Raw genomic sequence first — 18,373 nt, 5'->3', positions numbered from 1 at the left:
TGATAATACACAGTTGTCAGTTCATGGATTCATTGTCAGTCAAGTAAACTGGGTGGCTTTCTTTTATTGTCAGTATCCTTCTTCAGATTACATATAAGCCTTGCTGTTTGGTCGATGGCGTTCAGTCCAACCTGACCTAGACGAAAAATTAAACATTAACATACATCGATTCATACATTTACTCGTCACAATATGTAGGCAAGCAGTCCTGTACAAAGTCATGTGGGAGTCTATTATTTTATTATTTTATTTTAGTAAGCCATAAACGGTACAGAATAAAGAGTGCAAAAAGTTGTGGATAAGGTTAAATTCCACCTTTGAGTGATAGTGATTTGGCATGTGGAGTAGCAAAATGTGCTCACAAAATGTCAGAATTCAAATAAAGGTGTCACAAGAAATTTGATATTTAACGTTTTTAATAAAAGAATAGAAACAAATACAACAGCATTAGAACAACACAACTAGTTAATTCAGCATTATGAAATAACAGGGAGGACTTGCATGTTCTGGAATCATGGTTATAATTCAAATAAGAGGAATATGGAGTTGACGGTGTGTCCGCAGCCTGTAAGTGGATAACAGTCCATGCATAGTATTTTTAAGCCTCTATTTATAATAATAATAATAATAATAATAATAATAATAATAATAATGGATTGCATTTATATAGCGCTTTTCGGGGCCCTCAAAGCGCTGTACAATTCCACTATTCATTCACTCTCACATTCACACACTGGTGGAGGCAGCTACAGTTGTAGCCACAGCTGCACTGGGGCAGACTGTTTGTGTGTGCCAAAGAAATAGCATTGGCTTCAGTGCTATGTTGTCTATCTATGACAATATCAACTCCTCTTACAACTATTTTCAGTGACATGATAATGGCTCCTTTCACTTCAATGTTTGCGCCTGTGTCTGGCACACACACTGACATCAGATTCCCCTTTTCTCCACCAAAACAGACAGCTGTGTGTGCATTCTACTTCCTCTTGTAACATGGAGCTATAAAACAGCATTTCATAAGCATCTCCTACTAAGATAAGCTAAGAAGGGTTGTTTATTTTTATATTCCCAATACCGGTATAGGAAAAATAATGAATTCGAGTTAATCCACTTTTTACTTCTCTACTTGCCATTTACCATTAAGATATAGTCCAATAACACAGGAAAAAATGTTTACAGTATTACTGTAAAAGTACTGTTTTCTAATTAGTTTCTACCCACAATTGATTTGAGATCTTCTTCGGCCTGTGAATCGGGGCTGCGATGAACCACATTGGGGTCATCAATGGGATCAATTTCGAAGGCAGTGGGTCTCAGCTTCATGATGCTGGTTTTCAGAGAGTACCACCATCCTCTCCAAGTGTACCAAACTACACCATCATCTGTTACAGAGTTGTAGTACCCACTGGGATAGTATCTGCCATTGAGATGGACTGAGTGACACCTGAGGAGTGTGAAAAAACAAATATCCTTTTGTTATTTTTTATGATAATGGATGACTGATAAATACTTTTCCATCTTTGCAAATCTTTTGATGAATGGGCAAACCCCATACTTGTTGAACCACCAGCCTCCTTTGTCTTCTTCGGCACAGTTTCCCTTGTAGTTATCGTTGTCCTGGTCATAGGTGCTAAATTTAATGCCTTGGTGGCTGGCCCAGTCTGAAACCCCAACCTGATAGGTTCCAGAAAGAGCATCTCCAGCTGTACCTACATAGACTCCAAAGCTAAGGCGATAGTGATCCTAAAAAGAAGGATACAATAAGAGATTGTCAGCTGCTATAAGTTTAAAATAACAGCTGAAGTATGATACAAGTTACCCAACTGATGGGAAACCCTGGGGAAGATCCAGAACCTACTGGAGAGATTACATAAATTTCATCTGGTCTTCGAATATCTGGGGACCCACCAGGAAGAACTTGAACTTGTTTTGGGGGAGTGGGACTTCAATTGATGGATGGATAAAATTCAATTAGACCGACTCAGAATGAGAAAACTTAACCCTCTTATGTTACAATTCCCAAATTTTAGTCTTTATGCTATGATAAGCTAACCAGCAGCTGACTGTAGCTTCATATTTCTGTTCAGTATCTTTCAATTAGCATCGATCCTTTAAAAATGGTACAATCTCATAGAGAGAAGAAAAACAGATATAAGATATATCAGAGACATGCATGAGATTCAAGATTATTTTCCCCAGCAACAATCAAACACATTAAATGACTGTCAAGACTACTATCTATTAGTTTAGCGGTCGCCTAGCATCGTTACCTTTTCATCCGTGACTCTGAAGTTCTTGTACTCAGCGTAGCGCTGGTTACCATCGAAATCTTCCAAGTTGATTCTCAGAGTATAATTCCCTGGAACAAACACATGAACATAACAAAAATGACAATTTTAAACCAATTTAAAATCTTGACCCCTGCAAACACAATAAGGATCTGTAGCAGTTTTTTAAGCAGTAATAACTTATTTTGTGCACCATGTGATTTTATGCATTCAATGTTTTTGTACTCAAAGCTTTCTGGTTTATGTTTGTAGTCCAAGTATTGACCAATCACATCTCAACAGGCTGTATTTGGTTTATGGGAATTTAGTGTTACTAAACTGTGACGGTCAGATGTAGCTGTAGCTAGCACCTCATCTCCTCTAATCCGGTTGTTCAGTCTGACGTCACTAGCCGTGTCTGGGTCTAAACTCCGCTGCAGGTCCATATATCAAATGATCACTATAGCATTACTGAGAGTTGAAAAACTGTCTAAAGTCTTTCATCTTTAATAAAATGATCAGCGTTCTGCTCTACCAGGTGTAACAATTCAGTTTAATATCCAGGCATCCATGAAAACTGAATTTATGACATTTAACGGAGTTAAAAGTTAGCAGGGAGTTAGCTCGCTAGCTTCTATCTAAATATAATATAGCATGTCCTGACTGCGGAGTTTTGGAAACAAATTAAAACGTACAGCTCTGTTATCACTTCCAGCATAAATGAAGACAGAAAACTAAACAGCAGTGACGTTTGTAGGGTTACTGAAGTTGGGCTAGCTGGTATATAATGATGTGCTACGTGACTGCTAGCGACACAGCTATGTTAGCACAATATAAACAAGCTAACTTTTTTTCCACTCGATAAAAGTTAACGTGAGTGTTCTCGGTGGTCAGGAACAAATGTAATCGCATGGCAGGATGCTGTAAAAGGACCAAACTTCAGCCAGGAGAACAACTGAGATAATCCATCCACAATACGAGGTTAGTCATTCATATACTGCTGCATTACCTGGGCTGTAGTTACATTCTAAGGTTTTAAAAACTGATCTTAAATAAATGATTAGCGGTAATAAAAGCCGAGGGAGGTCAACAGTGATCACTGAATGTTTTAGGAGCTTTTTGAGATTAAATAGAAGAAAATACATAACATTAAACATGTTAACAACACAAAAGCCATATGTTCTGCCATTATTGTGTTCCACTTGATAATATATGCTATCAGTTACTGCTCCTTTAAACAATAAGAATAATATAGTACATTGCTAATACCTTGTTCGGTGATGTAATGCAGGTTGTCATTTCCGAGCCAAAATTCTGCATCCATTTCCCCAAAACCATTCTTGTACTCTTCCCATGACCTTGTAGGCAAATAGAAATTTTTTAAAATGTAAATAATTAAATTTTTTTTACCCTTGCTGTTAGATGTAAGACACACCTGTTAAATGTCCGAGCTCCGCTGATCCGTCTCTGAATGATGGTCCAACCACCTCCGTCGCTCATATCACAGTACACTTGGACTGGAGAAGGGCTGTCATTGGCTTTGATTCTGTATAAACCACTGGATTTGTGGCCAGCGCTGAAGACCTGGGAGCAATCTGATGCATACACCCTCAAATTTAAATATGTAGACACATATTTTGTATTTAAAACATTATCTGGTTTGTGATTCTGCGGCAGGAGATTTTCAAAGAAGATATTTTTAGTCTAGTCCTGAAGGTGTTGCCCTGACCTGCATACTGTCTGTCCTGGCTCTGGTCACCTCTGACTTTGTTGTTACGAGGCTGGTTCAGGAGCTGTAATCTGTGCAGAAGAAGCTCTTGCTTCTGAAGTTGGCCCTTCAGAAGATTCTCCCGCTCCCGCAGACGAGCCGCCTCCTCACGGCAACTGTCTGACGCCTACACACACATAATTGTACTGCTGTAATTGTAAGAATCATCATTCATTCTCATTCCCTCCTCTACACATAACATATGATAGGTATCCAATGTTATGCTGATATACAGAGTGAAACATAGATTATACAACAAAACTGAATCTAACCCTGTAACACATCACTAAAACTTTTCAACATTTAACCCTCTGCTCCAAGCTTCATATCCAGTTAATGTTTATGTGCATTTGCAGTTTTGACAAGCTGAATAACTATAATTTTGAAATCTGATACGCCACATAAAGTGCCATTGTTTAATACTTACTTTTATTCTTATGTTAAATTCAAGATCAGGCTGTACAATTCAAACTGAATCATTTGGGGAAATATAGCCTGGTACTTATACAGCAGTCTTCCACTCTTTATTGCCTGCCTAAACACTTTGCCTACCATTGACACATACTCGGGCAGTTCGGAGTTAAGTATCTTGCCTGTGCAGACCAGGTCCCTGTGCTTCGTACGTCGCTTACTACATCCAAGATCAAATGAAACATCCAAGACCAAATCATCGCGCTAACTCTGAGCTCGCTATTCCGGTTCCCCGAACACACCTGTTGTTGACGATTAGTATAGCTGGATGAAGTAATGTGAGATCACTGGGTGGCCCAACAGGGGCTACGCATCGATAGTAGAAACATTGATCGGCAACCCTTTGATTGGTCGGCGAAAATGTCGAAGGAGCGCGCTCGGTATTTTTCGGCAGCAGAGCAAGAACTCTTGAGTGAGGGATTTCAGGAGTTTCAGAGTTTAATTAAAACGCAAGGGAACACTGCAAAGGCTGCAAAAGCAAGGAGAGAGGGCTGGCAGAAAGTTGCTGACAAATCAAACTCGTAAGTAATTCAATAATAACAATAATAATGGAGTGGATTTATATAGCGCTTTTCAAGGCACCCAAAGCGCTTTACAATGCCACTATTCATTCACTCTCACATTCACACACTGGTGGAGGCAGCTACGGTTGTAGCCACAGCTGCCCTGGGGCAGACTGACAGAAGCCAGGCTGCCATATTGCGCCATCGGCCCCTCTGGCCAACACCAGTAGGCGGTAGGGTAGATTTATCATATCACACCATATTATCCAATATTATATTACATTATATTATATCATAATATGTTATATTATATCCCCTTTCACATTAGAGCCACAACAGGACCCACTAGAACATGGGAACAAGTAAAAGTGAAATATAAGAATATTCTACAGAATGGTAATATTTATCACTTATATTGCTTGTCGTCTCTTGGAAAGAGACCCTGGAATACTCTGTTTGTTTGTTCATAACAGCAACCAAGAAAAGGGCAGAGCAAAAAAAAAGACAGGTGGTGGTCCTGCACCCCCTCGTCAACAAGTTGGTTAAGTAAATAATACCCTCACGGGAAAATCGATATCTCTCTATGAGCACACTGTCGCGCTGAGCTAAAGGATCCTGTCTGTCCCGCAATATACGCTGAATTCTGAGGACTCTCCTTATCAATCTTGCACCTTCCGCAATGGGTTGCTCGCGTAAACGGACAGGATATGACTGCGACAGACTTCCCAAATCCACCTTCGCTTTTATAGCCGTGGTCTCTCATCTTGATTACACAAAGTAATTTACAATTACTACTCTGAAATATGAATTACATCTGTAATAATCACATACATGTAATAGAATGTTAATAGTACATTTCCCTTTTTTAGGGAATGACCTGTATGTATCTGTGTGAAATCAATAAAAGGATCAAGTGCTGCATTATCTTTAGTTACATTGATGTTATTTATTTATGGTGAAACAGTGGTGGAATATCGCTGTTGCTTTCGTATGAATGACGCGGACATACCTGCGTGGCCGCGATCTAATCCTGTTTACATAAAGTAAACCTGCTCCCCAGCAGGTTTACGCTTACGGCTCTGTTGCTATGACAGCAAGTCCCGGATGGGCTTCGGGGAACCGAACGATCCAGGATCACGCGAAATCGTCAACAATCTCATCCAGCTAACTCACTTAGCGCGGTACGAAGAACAGGCCCCAGAAGAGCCAGTGATCAAGCTATCAAATTTCCACTTGGTAGGTAACCTGAGGCTCTGCCTCCTGAGTGGTACAACTTTAATCTGATCCTACAATGAATCTTCATAAATATTTAAATATGAACTGTTCTGAGTTTGTATATGTCCTGCAATTTAAAATAGGTTAAAAAAGACATAATTAGAGTTACGTGGCTAAGTTGATTTCATCATTTGTCAAAATATGCTTAAATGGTAGATTGCATTGTTAATTGGTCAATACGACACACAGCTAACATCATATATTAGGCAGAAGAACTTCATTTGACATTTGCTGTGGTTTAGGAAAAAATGAAGTAAATACAACTTAAAATTAAATTCAAATGATCAGCCTACCTGGTAAATTATGTAAAAAGAAATGTGTCAGATCCACGTACTTACACACAGAGACTGGATATAAGCTGTCAGTATGAGCAGCAGCAACAGAGAGCCTCTCATCCTCTTCGTGTTTGGATATCACAACACCCTAAGTGGCAAGAAGTTGCAAATGAATAAGTATTTCGCTTTTTCCAGTTTGGTTTTATCTCTTTGATTTTTGCCCCTGAGCAAATGCTGCTATTTGGATCTTCCCCTCAGCTGGAACAAAACCACGTTTGTGGCCAAGAAGAACAAGAAGAACTTGACCAAATACCTGATTCTCTACAGTGAAGAAATATGCAGCAAATATCCAGAACAGATGTCCGCTTCCCAAAATCCAGCCACGGTTTCAGGAAAACACCATAAAATAAGAGAACAGACTTTTTTCAAACAATTTTAGCAGAAGGTTATTTGAAGTTATTCCTTTTCAAAAATGTGCATTTGATGATAGTCTGCAGATCCATCCACCACTTATCACTGATCTGTATTGCATTCTTTGTCAGTGTCATTAAAGAGTCAAGTAGTCATTTTGTTGATGAGTGAGTGTTGTGCCATTTTAAATAGATGTTGCCAGCAGCTAAATGCCACTGAAGGTCAACTCTAACAGGAGCAGGAAGAGCAGAAGATATTTTGTCTCAAAGGATTACAAAGAGACTCGACTGTATTAATTGGCTTTTAGTGATTTCATTTCAAGGGAAGAAGAGGCAAGTTTTCTGTTGGTTGAAAGCTTTAATAACCAAACAATGACAGCTTTAGACAGTGATGCTGTAGGAGGATGTAATAGTATATAGTAGTGTTGGCTGTCACAGCAGGCATACATTGTGTAAATATGCCTTTTTCTTCAGTAAAGTTAAACAAGGTACTTGCCACCGCTCTCACATCTGTATGCTAAATATATAGTTGGAGTAGCAGGTTAGCTTAGTTTAGCATGAGTGGTCATGTGACAACTAACCATGTGATGTTAATTTGTCCACTATTTTTGAAAATGTAGGATCAACTAAATAAATCACCAGTCACACAGGGATGGGAAACAATCACAGAATAGCAAGTGATTGCTTGAAGTTGCTGGTAGTCGCTGTGAAAGTTGACTGGTAAAGCCCAGTCACGCAGTCCTAGAGACTGGTCACTGACTGCTTGGCAACCACTGGTTGCTACAGAAAAATGTGTATTGCCTGACCAGTTGGCAAAAAAACCATCTCTTTTGCTTTGGTTGCTTGCAGATTGCCGCGGTTGCCTGTACTTTACACAGAACACACCAGCTCATCTGTAAAAACTGTCCAACTACACTCCAGGTGGTAATAAAACACAAAACCAGAAGAGGAGAACATTAGCCTTCAATGAAAACATTACACTTTTTGAAATATGTTGCTGTAGCAATGAAGTGCAACTTTTACTTTGAGGGTGAATGTTCACCATTTCCAGTTCATCCTATAATGTTTCTACTCAAATAGTCGTTAGCAAGTGTTTGCAGAAGAGTTTGTATCTTCCATGCAAACTACAGGCAACCACAGCAATCAGCTAGTGGCCAAGGCAATCATAAACAGGCCTTGGATGTAGCACACTCTTGCATCTGATTTCACCTAGTCACAGCAAAGAAACACTCAGCTTCTAACTGGAGAATAGATTTTTCCCTCATTACTGGTGGCTGTATCACAAGCAACTCTCAAGCAATGTGTGCACGATATCAACTGAGAATCTGTACAGCTGTTGTGACAAACAGATGTTCTCATTTTTTACTCACAAGTAAAAGTAAACTTCATAACAGGTAGTAATCTTAAATATGTTTCTTAGAAAATGTTGCAGCATGTGGATAGAGAAGTTAGCCTTTGTGCTAAGCTAAACTGGCTAATGGACAGACTGACATTTATTCTCACTTATTTTCTAGCAAGAACGCAATTATTTCCTCTAATGCCAGTGTACAGTTCAATTGTAACAGCCAAAACAGGAATCAAGCAAAGACTGTAGAAGATGAACATTAAAAAAAAATCCTCTGGTGTGATCTTAAATTTTTATTAGTTTTTATGACTCAAGTTCATAGCTTCAAAAACAGGTATACTTTTTGGTGGAACCAGTTATGTACACAGCAGGCAAGAGGAACTGATATATAGAAGTACTTAGTTACTGCAGTAATGTGTCATTTCCCAACACACGGCATATGTTATGTCCAGTTAACTGTGGGTTTCGGCCTCTGTGAATCAAGCTTGTTGCAGCATATCCTGCAGATGTAGTGAGTTGGTGGGAGGGGGTGTCAGGTTAGCTTTCGTGTTCCTCTGTATAATTCCTGAGCAGTTTTGTGGGGTGATGATAGGACCCATATATATGCAACTAAATACGAATACATTGGTTATATTCATTTTTTTAGTTTGCCTAAGTAAGGGGATGCCATTCATTCCTTAGCCTTTCTTCTCAGCAGGTTCTTGTGAGTTTGTTGGGTTTCCTGTTCTGAGGTTCTTGCTCTGGTGCATGAATCTAGATACACATACAGAAACAGACAAAAAGTTTCATCAACAGTTTCCATGGCCGGCCGCAGGTTTAGTAACAATCCTACTTAGACTTTGTCAAAAAAACAAAAAATTGTTATAAACTAGCTAAATTAGATAATCACTGTCTGGTTCCAATAAAAAACAAATAGGAAATTGTATATAATTATATATATATATAATTTTGCCCAATTAATATGATGCAAAGGAACTTAAAGGGCTGTTGAATTAATTTTAAGAAAATATAAGCTAGCTATTTCCAAACACTGTGTAATTAATGTCACAAGATCTTTGCCTAAGAGCTCAGATAACGCTTTACTTATTTCTTCATTACATATCTTAAATTTCATGTTGTAGAAATAGACTACTTCTGTTGCATTCATGTAATAATAATAATAATAATAATAATAATAATAAATTACCTTTTTCTATCGATTTCCTTGGTGGTGAGAGCTCAAGGTCATCTGATTGATCCTCATCACTCTTCTTATAGTAATATGGTTGATCAGGGGGACCAAACCTCTGTAAGCAAGCACACCACACAGTTAAAGATTTAGGTTTTTTTGGAGCTGTCGTATTTCTCTGGAAGACCAAACTACTCTTAAGTATAATGTACCTTGTCTGGCCACATGAAGCTTATGAAGAGAACGATGGGGAGTCCAACAACAAAGACATAGAGACCCCAGAGCCAGGGACGCTGGAAAGTGGCCAGAATGAGGGTCTCTATGATGCTTGGCTAGAGCGCACATAAACAAATATGTCATTAGATAAATAAAGTAACTGCATATAATGATGGATAAAAGATCAAAACAGCTTGTAAAATGATCACATGAATGTAAAATGCCAAAAAATTAGAAGAAGGCAAGTAACAAACAAAAGTACTGGATTTTAAAAAAAATGTGACCAAGACCATTATTCGGGGTCATAAAATCAGCAGGAAACATGACTGACTCATTTCTATGCCATGCATTTCTACATCTGACCACTAGGTGGTGTGTAAGTAATCTAGGTGCATGGACTGCAGAGCAAAACTATTAGTCTGTTATATCAACCCGCATCTATAGTGGCAGATTTCTATATGTTTTTTTTAGGCATGCCTTAAAGATAAGAAAAGAAAAAGTATAATAGTAAAAAAACATTTTTTTCACAATATTACACTGTATACAATCTGTATACAATCTTTAGTGAATACAAAAAAAGAATAAATGCAGTAAAACTCTTACATTTGCTGTAGCAGAAGCTGGTGTCACATCTGCTGCCAGCATCATGCACAGCACCAGAAAGCTGGTGTCCATCCCTAAAATACAAGTACAGGTGTACACACACGCATGCAATGAGATCTGAATGTCTTTAGACTCTTTTTTTATATGCTCCAAACCTTTTAAAATAATTCAGTTCATTTTCTCTGATCAATCTATCCACAACAATCATAGCCAAATAGATTTTGTAGTCCTTTATCAGTTTGTTCATAATAAAGATTAAAATATTCCATTTATTATATATAGTACAGACCTTATAGTTAAAAACAACTTTTGGCAACAATGGCATCTTCAAGTATAGATGATTCTAGATGATTCTCTATAATTGGCATAGTCCCCAGTATGTTCACAGAGCTGTCCCACACCCACCCACCTTCTTTTAAATATTCTGATGTAACAGTTTGACTACCTGTCTAATTTTCTGTTGGTTCCCCTTATGCTACAATAACAGGCCTAAATGGTTGAGGTATGGACCATTGAAGGTGTGCTGTGGTATCTGGCACCAAGATGTAAGCAACAGATCCTTGAAGTCTTGTAAGTTATACAAAGTGGGGCCTCCATGAATTGTTCTTGTTTGACCAGCACATCCCACAGATGATTAAACTGGATTAAAACTGGGGAAGATGGAGCCCAAGTCAATGCACAGTGCTCCTCAAACCATTCCTCAACCATTTTTGCTTTGTGATAGTGGCCACAGCCATGAGGGCGTACTGTTTCCATGAAAGCGTGTAGATGGTACGTGTCAAAGTAACATCCACATGGATGGCAGGACCCAAAGTTTCCCATCCGAACATTGCCCAAAGCATCACACTGCCTACGCTGGATTGCCTTCTTCAGGTAAGTGCTGCAAACAAATCCAACCATCCAAATGAAGACCAGGTCACCTTCTTCCAATGCTCCATGGTCCAGTTCTGATGCTCTCATGTTCATTGTTGGTGCTTTCAGCAGTGGACGGGGTCAGCATGGGCGCCCTGACTGGTCTGCAGCTATGCAGCCCTATACTCTACGACGCTCTGTGCATTCTGACACCTTTATACCAGAACCAGGATCACGATTTTTGGCAATTTGAGCTACAGCAACTCGTCTGTTGGATTGGACCACATGGGCCAGCCTTTGCATGATCCTGTCACTGGGTCACAGTCTTTCCTTGTTTGGCCCAGTTTTGGTAGATACTGACCACTGCAGACCGTGAACACCCCACAAGAGTCACAGTTTTGGAGATGCTCTGGTCCTTCATCCCTAATCACCCTTGGATGAATGTGTTCATTGAGGAAGACTTTAATTTTAGTCCCGTAAGAAATCATCTGAATATGGGGTGTTTCAGTCTTTTAATCTTAATAAATAATAAAACACAACAGAAAACTGTGAATTGTACTGAACTAAACAGTTTTTGACATGAGTCAGAAACACTAAGTATTAACACATTTTCAGCAATACTCATACTGTCTACAGGTGTTACTGTATACACATGCATGACCTAAGCATACTTGGTTAAGACCACGTTCAAAGATTCTGAAGGAAGAAAAAATGTGATTTCAATCATAATCATTCGTTATTTATTTGTTCTGTGACTACAATGATCAGAGGCAGGAAGAAAAAAGTGCAACTAAAGCAGAGGAAAACAAGAAGATGAAGTCAAATGCAAGCGAGAGAGAAACGCAGCGACAAGAGAGATAAAGATTAACAGTGAAGGGCGAAAATAAAAGAACAACGAGGCAAATAAATTGTTTTTAAATAGGTTTTTTTTACCTGCTTTTCAACAGTGATTTTTCCCCGTTTCACTTCCTGAAATCTCACAGCTATGTAGTGTTGGACTTTGCTCTAAAATCAGTTGCTGACATGACCGCAGTTATACAGTTACCATGTTATAATGGGTATGACACCGTTATTAACTTGCACGCACACACACACACACACACACACACACACACACACACACACACACACACACACACACACAGTATAAAAGAATGCATTCAAATGATGTAATTTATTGTTAATAAATGTTCAGTATTTGTGTTAAAAATATACCGTTTAATAACAAAATTGTTCATACTTTTTCAGAGTTTCTGAGAAATAGACTAAACTGCATGCTAAAAACACTGAAAATAATAAAATGACTCATGCTGTTTTATCTGTGATCACTTAGACAGAAGGATGAAAGACATGCTCTGTATTAATCTCTTTAATTAGAGCGGATGAAATGAAATGAAAGGAAATGGGCTGTGACAGAAAATGTGATCAGTGGAACACTTTGAACAGCAGGAGTCCTCATAAACTAAAAATGCACACTGTATGATAGCATAATGTAGATAAGAGGGACCCAGTCTGAAATCATTTACAGGGCTGAAAGTCTCTCCACACCATGAACTGAATCCCCAGGATATCTGATCCAAATGTATTATTATTTCTTGAGAACAAGAGGATTTTTTCAGATGATTAAGTTAATCATTTCTAAGTTGGAGCAAGGCCCACCACTGATAAAAGCTCCATGGGAAAAATCCTGCTAACAGGCATACTAACAAAGACAAACCAAACCAACCACATGACCAGAAAAACCTTCACACTTATGTGATTACGTTTAAGATGATTTGATGGTATAGTAAGTATTTTTTTTTTAAGTTATTTAACATAAAACTACTATTGTACTTATAGCTGAATTAAGTCTACCAACAAACTGGTCCATTCTCATAAACTCATAATTAATCCATGAAAAATACAAAGTGGCTTTGTGGAAGCTGCCTTTTTGTCACACAAATCTTAAATACAGTGGCCAAAGTGGACATCGCTGTAATCGTCTTTTTATGTATGTGGCTAGAAATCAGTGGCAAAATTGTTCTCATTCTCATTATGCCTCCATTCACCTCCTACACCCTTGCCCACTCTCCTTCCTCATTTGCACCTCATTTTCTTCCTCCTCGCCTCAAGCCTCATGTCCTTAAATGAATTTAGGGCTTAAACATTTTCATTACTGTCACAGTTAGCTAGTGTCAGCAGGTTAGGCATGCAAACCTGCTGTTTTCAGACAGCTAACAAAAAGCCACTAAAAAATGCAACAACAACAAAACATAAGCTAACATTATACCAGCTAATGTGAGGCTTAAGTGTCCTAAAAATCCCACTTTCCCTCTGATAAACAATTTGATTACATTCTCACATCGCAATCTGCTGACGTGTAGTGGTGAGATTTTACATACTGTACCTTTAATGCATGCCAAATAGTAGATTAAGACATAATTAGGACATAAGTCAGCTGTATTTTTCGTCTTTAGGTTCTCTCTCTCTCAAGCATTGTTTATTTATTGCATTACTCTACTGTATACTGGCAATTTTATCTATATATTTAATCATAAAGGTGTGAGCAACTGTTCAGTGGTATTAAGAAAGCTTCAAACTAAAAGAAACTTCTAAGAAGAAATTATGCTAAATATTTCAGGAAAACTAATTTAAGACATTATTTAAAATCGGAAGGTAATTTCACTTCGCACACTGTCACCACCAGAAATACTCTCATTGCCGTCAGCATCTGACAGGAAGCCGCTGCCAGTTGCTGCTGTGGGGATGTTGCTTTCCAGGGCCGTTATTCGCTGTTTCAGTCGAAGCTGGGATGAGTTGAATTCACTCTGCAGACGGGCCAAACACGTCTGAAAGTAACATCAATGTTATTAGTCATTCTAATTTTTCAAAAACAAAGAGCCATAATGCAAGAAACTGTGTTATGAGAAACAAGACCACCAGCTACAATATTCAGCATAACAGTACTGACCTGCAACCGATCAAGACTGGTTTCTAGCCTCTCCACCTTCGTCTCCAACTCCTCCCCTGCAGACACATTCAGTTCCTCCAGAAGTCCCTCCTTCATCAGGATGTCCCGCCCCCTCTGCTCCAGCTGTGCCCTGGCATGGGGAAACTCCTGTAGCGCATCCATCAGGTCTTGTTTGGAAAGGCAGAACAGGTCAGAATATCCAAGGCTCCTAATATTAGCCGTGCGTCTATTCCCCATCTTGCTGCCACTGATGTTTAGGATGCTGATTTCACCAAAGCAACTTCCTGCGGTCAGAACAGCTAACTGTGTGACGCCATCCTCCCCAACCACTGCCAGGCGGCCCTCTTTAATTATGTACATCTCTTTACCCACATCTCCCTTGGATAAAAAAGACAGACAAAAAATATACATTAGCATTTTTAACAGCAACACTGTATAAAGAGAATTATGACAACTATCTTGATAACCGGGTATTGCTAGGTATGTTACTAGCTTCAGCTACCAAGAAGTACATGTGCCTATGAAGTTTCTGGCTATTGGCAATGATATGGAGCTTTTTTTTCGGGGGGGGGGGGGTTGTTTTTTTTACAAGTGTTGTAATGCTTTGCTTGTACAAGAATGCACATGCATGTACAGCCCTGGATTCATGCATGCACAAGCAAATTCTGTGTTTGATCCAATAGCTTGTAACAACAGGTCCTATCCCCCTTTCTTCCAAACATCCTCCTCAGGACACTGGTTCATGGTTGAATGTCTTCTCCAAGACCACAAACGCATCTAGACTGGCTAGGCAAACTCCGATGCACCCTCAAATATCTATGAGGGAAAAGAACTCGTCCAGGATTTAACAACCAGAAAGAAAACCACATTGTTGCTTCTGGATTTGAGGTTTGACTAAAAAGTGGGCTTCCCTCTCCAGCACCCTGGCATAGACCTTGCTAGGGAGGCTGGGATCCAAGTGAAGTTGAAGGGAAACCAGCCCCCATTTCTTTTATCCAAAGGCACGCGAACTTTCAAAGGCATGTCAACCAGGACAGCCCCACCACATCCAGAGCCTCAAGGAATTTGAGGGAAGTCTCATCTGCCTCAGAGGTCCAGTCACCAAACAGTTTAGGAGAAGGCGTAAGAAAGTCGAAGAAAGATTTAATGAATTTATTTTTGTGTATGTGCTTTGTAAATTTTAGCAGAATTGTTGGACAGTGACGTTGTACAGCCCTTCTATCTATTGCATATATACAGTTAGGTAAACCAGTAAACGTGATACCTTTCTACAGATGTAGTCTCCAGGACTGAAAACTTGCGGTCGGAGTTTTAACACCAATTCTACAAGGAGGCCTGCCTCACAGTCCTGGAAGATACGCACCTAGGTCCAAAAACAGACACAAAAGCAACATTTAGGAACTTCAGATCGTTTGACTAGTTTTGCCAAGTGAGGTAAAAGGGTAAGATATGGGTCTTTACCTTCTTAAGTGTGTCCAGGTGAACATTGATAGCTATCTCAGCTCTCAGTTTATTAGGCAGACTCTTGAGGACTTCTTGTTCATCAATTGTCTTCTGATTGGTCCAAAGGTAGTCAAACCAGCGGATGACACGCTGCTCCAGCACCTTGCTGACATGTCTGAAGTGCATGTAGTGTTTGAGTCCATCTACACGTGTTTGAAAGGTTGCTCTTGTTGCATTCATATTAGAAATCATGGATCCAACATTACCCACAATGGAGGCAAATATCAGAACACCAACCTGGAGAGAAATACCAGTAGTAATTGTTTTAGCAGACTGGAAAAACTAGTATACACCTTTTGTATAGGGTTTGAGTAAGCTATAAACCTACCAGAAAGTCAAATATCAGGAACAGATATTCTTCATCTCTAACGGGTGGAGGAGTTTCTCCTATAGTGGTCAGCGTCATGGTCGACCAGTATAGGCAGTATATATAACTTCGTGACAAGGTGCCGAACTCAGGGTCAGACGCATTGGGATAAACCCATGAGTCAGAGCCCAGTCCCAGGATTTTGGAGAAGCTGTAGTATCCGCAGGCATTCCAATGGATTATGACCAGGATGTACAGAATCAGTTTACAGATGCGGAAAGCATTGGGGTAACCCGTTCGTGTTTCTGTACGCTCAAAGAACTCAAAGAGACGGGGCAGGCGCAGCAGTCTGTTGAATCGAAGAAGCGGAGTGTAGCCGATTCCAACAATCAGGTACAAGAGGTCAGTTGGAAGAATGGAGCAGATGTCAAACTGACACTGTAACGTTCGAATGTAGGTTTCTCTCAGACGGCGCACATCTTTGATCATCAAGCCTTGATCCAAGAAACCTTGATGTACATAATAAATGTAAATACAATGTCCCACTTCTGGGATTTTTAGAAACCTGAATTAAGATTCCATCAGGAACAAAAAAGAGGTCAGTGTCATAATATTTCATGTTCAGTAGTTTCTTGTCTGTTTCATGATGGAAACTTATCAGAGTACCTGTGTGAAGCCGAACAGCAATATCCAGGATATAGACTCCATCACAGGTGTAGTCCAGCACTTGCCAGATGAGCACATTTCTCATCTGGAGTTCATCGAAACAAGCCCTAAAGAAATACAAACAGCAAAGTGACAAAAATGATATCAATCTGCTATTCCAGACACATGTCATTGCCCCAGAGACGTGTTAGTAAGAGTAATAACACAAACAGGAATCTGCTTCTGAGAGGGAGTTTGACCGTTTGTATTAGCGGAAGCTATGTCAATGTCAGCTCCCTACCTGACAACTAGCAGGGTCCAGTTGTAAAAGGCTGCAGCACCAATCACCATCAGCCAGTAATAGTACGCGTCATCAGATGGAGATAAAACCACAATATTACACTTTTTTCTCCTGACAGAGAGAACCCAAAACACAGACAGTAAGCATCAACTGAAGTTTCACACTGTTTGCATGTTAGCTGTAGTTTCCTCACGTGCGTCTGGAGCGTCTGATTTCGTGATCTGCATCTGAGCCGGTACGGCTGTGGCTGAACCTGCTGGGCGGCGCCTGTATGTCCATGTTAGCAGGGCCTCTGAACCGCTCCAGGAAAGAATCCGGTCGCTCCGTCTCCTCAGCCAAACTCTTCTGCGCCCATTCTCTCAGGGTCATCACCATACTGACTATCCTGAAGACAAACAGGCAGAAAATGTTATGGTAAAATGGTAAATGGCCTGCATTTGTATAGCGCCTTTCTAGTCCCTAAGGACCCCAAAGCGCTTCACACTACATTCAGTCATTCACCCATTCACACACACATTTACACACTGGTGATGGCAAGCTACATTGTAGCCACAGCTGCCCTGGGGCGCACTGACAGAGGCGAGGCTGCCGGACACTGGCGCCACCGGGCCCTCTGACCAAGGTTGTATTGTTGTTTTGTTATTGTGGTTGTATCCAGCTAAAACATTCACTCTTGTACTGTTTTACTCCATTATCATCTGAAAATCAGCTATCATACCTGGACAGAGCCCCTCGGGCCCGAAAGGAATTCTGGGAACCAGCATCTCTCCTGTCAATGGCTGCCATTTGCTGTAGCTCTGAAGAAGTGTCGTCACATATTGACTGTCCTCTGTGTATTCATGCACATACAAAACACATAACACACAAACCATGTAACTCAGCAAACAGTGTGTAGAGCTTTCAACAACTTGAAACTAGTGATTATCCTTCTGTCCACTTGGACTAATTTTGCTATCACGGTTGTCGCCCCCTGCTGGCCATGAGAAAGAATACGGATTTAAGCATCAACTAAACTGTAACAATACCTGTACCTGTGTGTGTGTGTGTGTGTGTGTGTGTGTGTGTGTGTGTGTGTGTGTGTGTGTGTGTGTACCTGCTAAGTGTGCTCTCAGCTCGGTCACTCTCCTCCTCTGTCCATGTTTTCACAGACAGCCTGTGAGAATCCTGAACCAGACCCGTCATCCTACAGACGCAAACACAGCAACACTCAAGTCATTTTCATTTTGTTCACTGCGAAAAGAACACAACACAACAAAACACACACATGGAGCCAGGTCGACTGTATATGTCAGAATATGTGTCAGAACACACACTCACGCGTGCACACTCACACCCACATATCGCACTTATATGGAAGGTCATCTAGTACGAGGTCATCCTTTGTCGAGCATCACCACAGAAACCAGATGACATAGCAACAAGCTGTACAGTAGTTATGACAACAGATCATAAGAGGGAGAGACAGAAATGCAAAAGTGATCCATTCAGCAAACCTGGTAACTGTTCTGATGCTC

General features: G+C 40.1%; 3 protein-coding genes across 3 annotated transcripts; all 3 read right to left on the bottom strand.

Annotated features, from left to right (window-relative positions):
- Positions 1-373: 373 nt before the first annotated feature.
- fgl1 (fibrinogen-like 1) lies at positions 374-6,753 on the bottom strand. The gene is made up of 7 exons (XM_086305783.1): positions 6,623-6,753; positions 3,997-4,162; positions 3,703-3,862; positions 3,537-3,625; positions 2,271-2,359; positions 1,556-1,743; positions 374-1,444 (listed from the first exon to the last, which is right to left on the bottom strand). The coding sequence occupies exons 1-7, from the start codon at positions 6,677-6,679 to the stop codon at positions 1,207-1,209; spliced, it is 987 nt and encodes a 328-aa protein (XP_086161909.1). The 5' UTR covers positions 6,680-6,753; the 3' UTR covers positions 374-1,206.
- Positions 6,754-8,592: 1,839 nt separating this feature from the next.
- LOC147337539 (calnexin-like) lies at positions 8,593-12,175 on the bottom strand. Its single transcript, XM_086262741.1, has 5 exons — positions 12,087-12,175; positions 10,302-10,375; positions 9,695-9,814; positions 9,501-9,600; positions 8,593-9,067 (listed from the first exon to the last, which is right to left on the bottom strand). Exons 2-5 carry the CDS (start codon positions 10,371-10,373, stop codon positions 8,985-8,987), a joined length of 375 nt encoding a protein of 124 aa, XP_086118867.1. The 5' UTR covers positions 10,374-10,375; positions 12,087-12,175; the 3' UTR covers positions 8,593-8,984.
- A 1,053-nt stretch (positions 12,176-13,228) lies between these two features.
- LOC147337538 (cyclic nucleotide-gated cation channel-like) lies at positions 13,229-18,041 on the bottom strand. Its single transcript, XM_086262733.1, has 10 exons — positions 17,953-18,041; positions 17,578-17,688; positions 17,053-17,244; positions 16,860-16,970; positions 16,580-16,686; positions 15,935-16,422; positions 15,565-15,843; positions 15,368-15,466; positions 14,104-14,481; positions 13,229-13,981 (listed from the first exon to the last, which is right to left on the bottom strand). Exons 1-10 carry the CDS (start codon positions 18,039-18,041, stop codon positions 13,796-13,798), a joined length of 2,040 nt encoding a protein of 679 aa, XP_086118859.1. The 3' UTR covers positions 13,229-13,795.
- Positions 18,042-18,373: the final 332 nt, after the last annotated feature.

Source organism: Aulonocara sp. 'chitande type north' Nkhata Bay, linkage group LG2 (assembly GCF_057382095.1).
Source record: "Aulonocara sp. 'chitande type north' Nkhata Bay isolate Kocher_YH1m ecotype deep benthic linkage group LG2, A_spYH_male_GT1.1, whole genome shotgun sequence".
NCBI lineage: Eukaryota > Metazoa > Chordata > Actinopteri > Cichliformes > Cichlidae > Aulonocara > Aulonocara sp. 'chitande type north' Nkhata Bay.
This window is presented reverse-complemented; position numbering and strand designations above follow the sequence as displayed.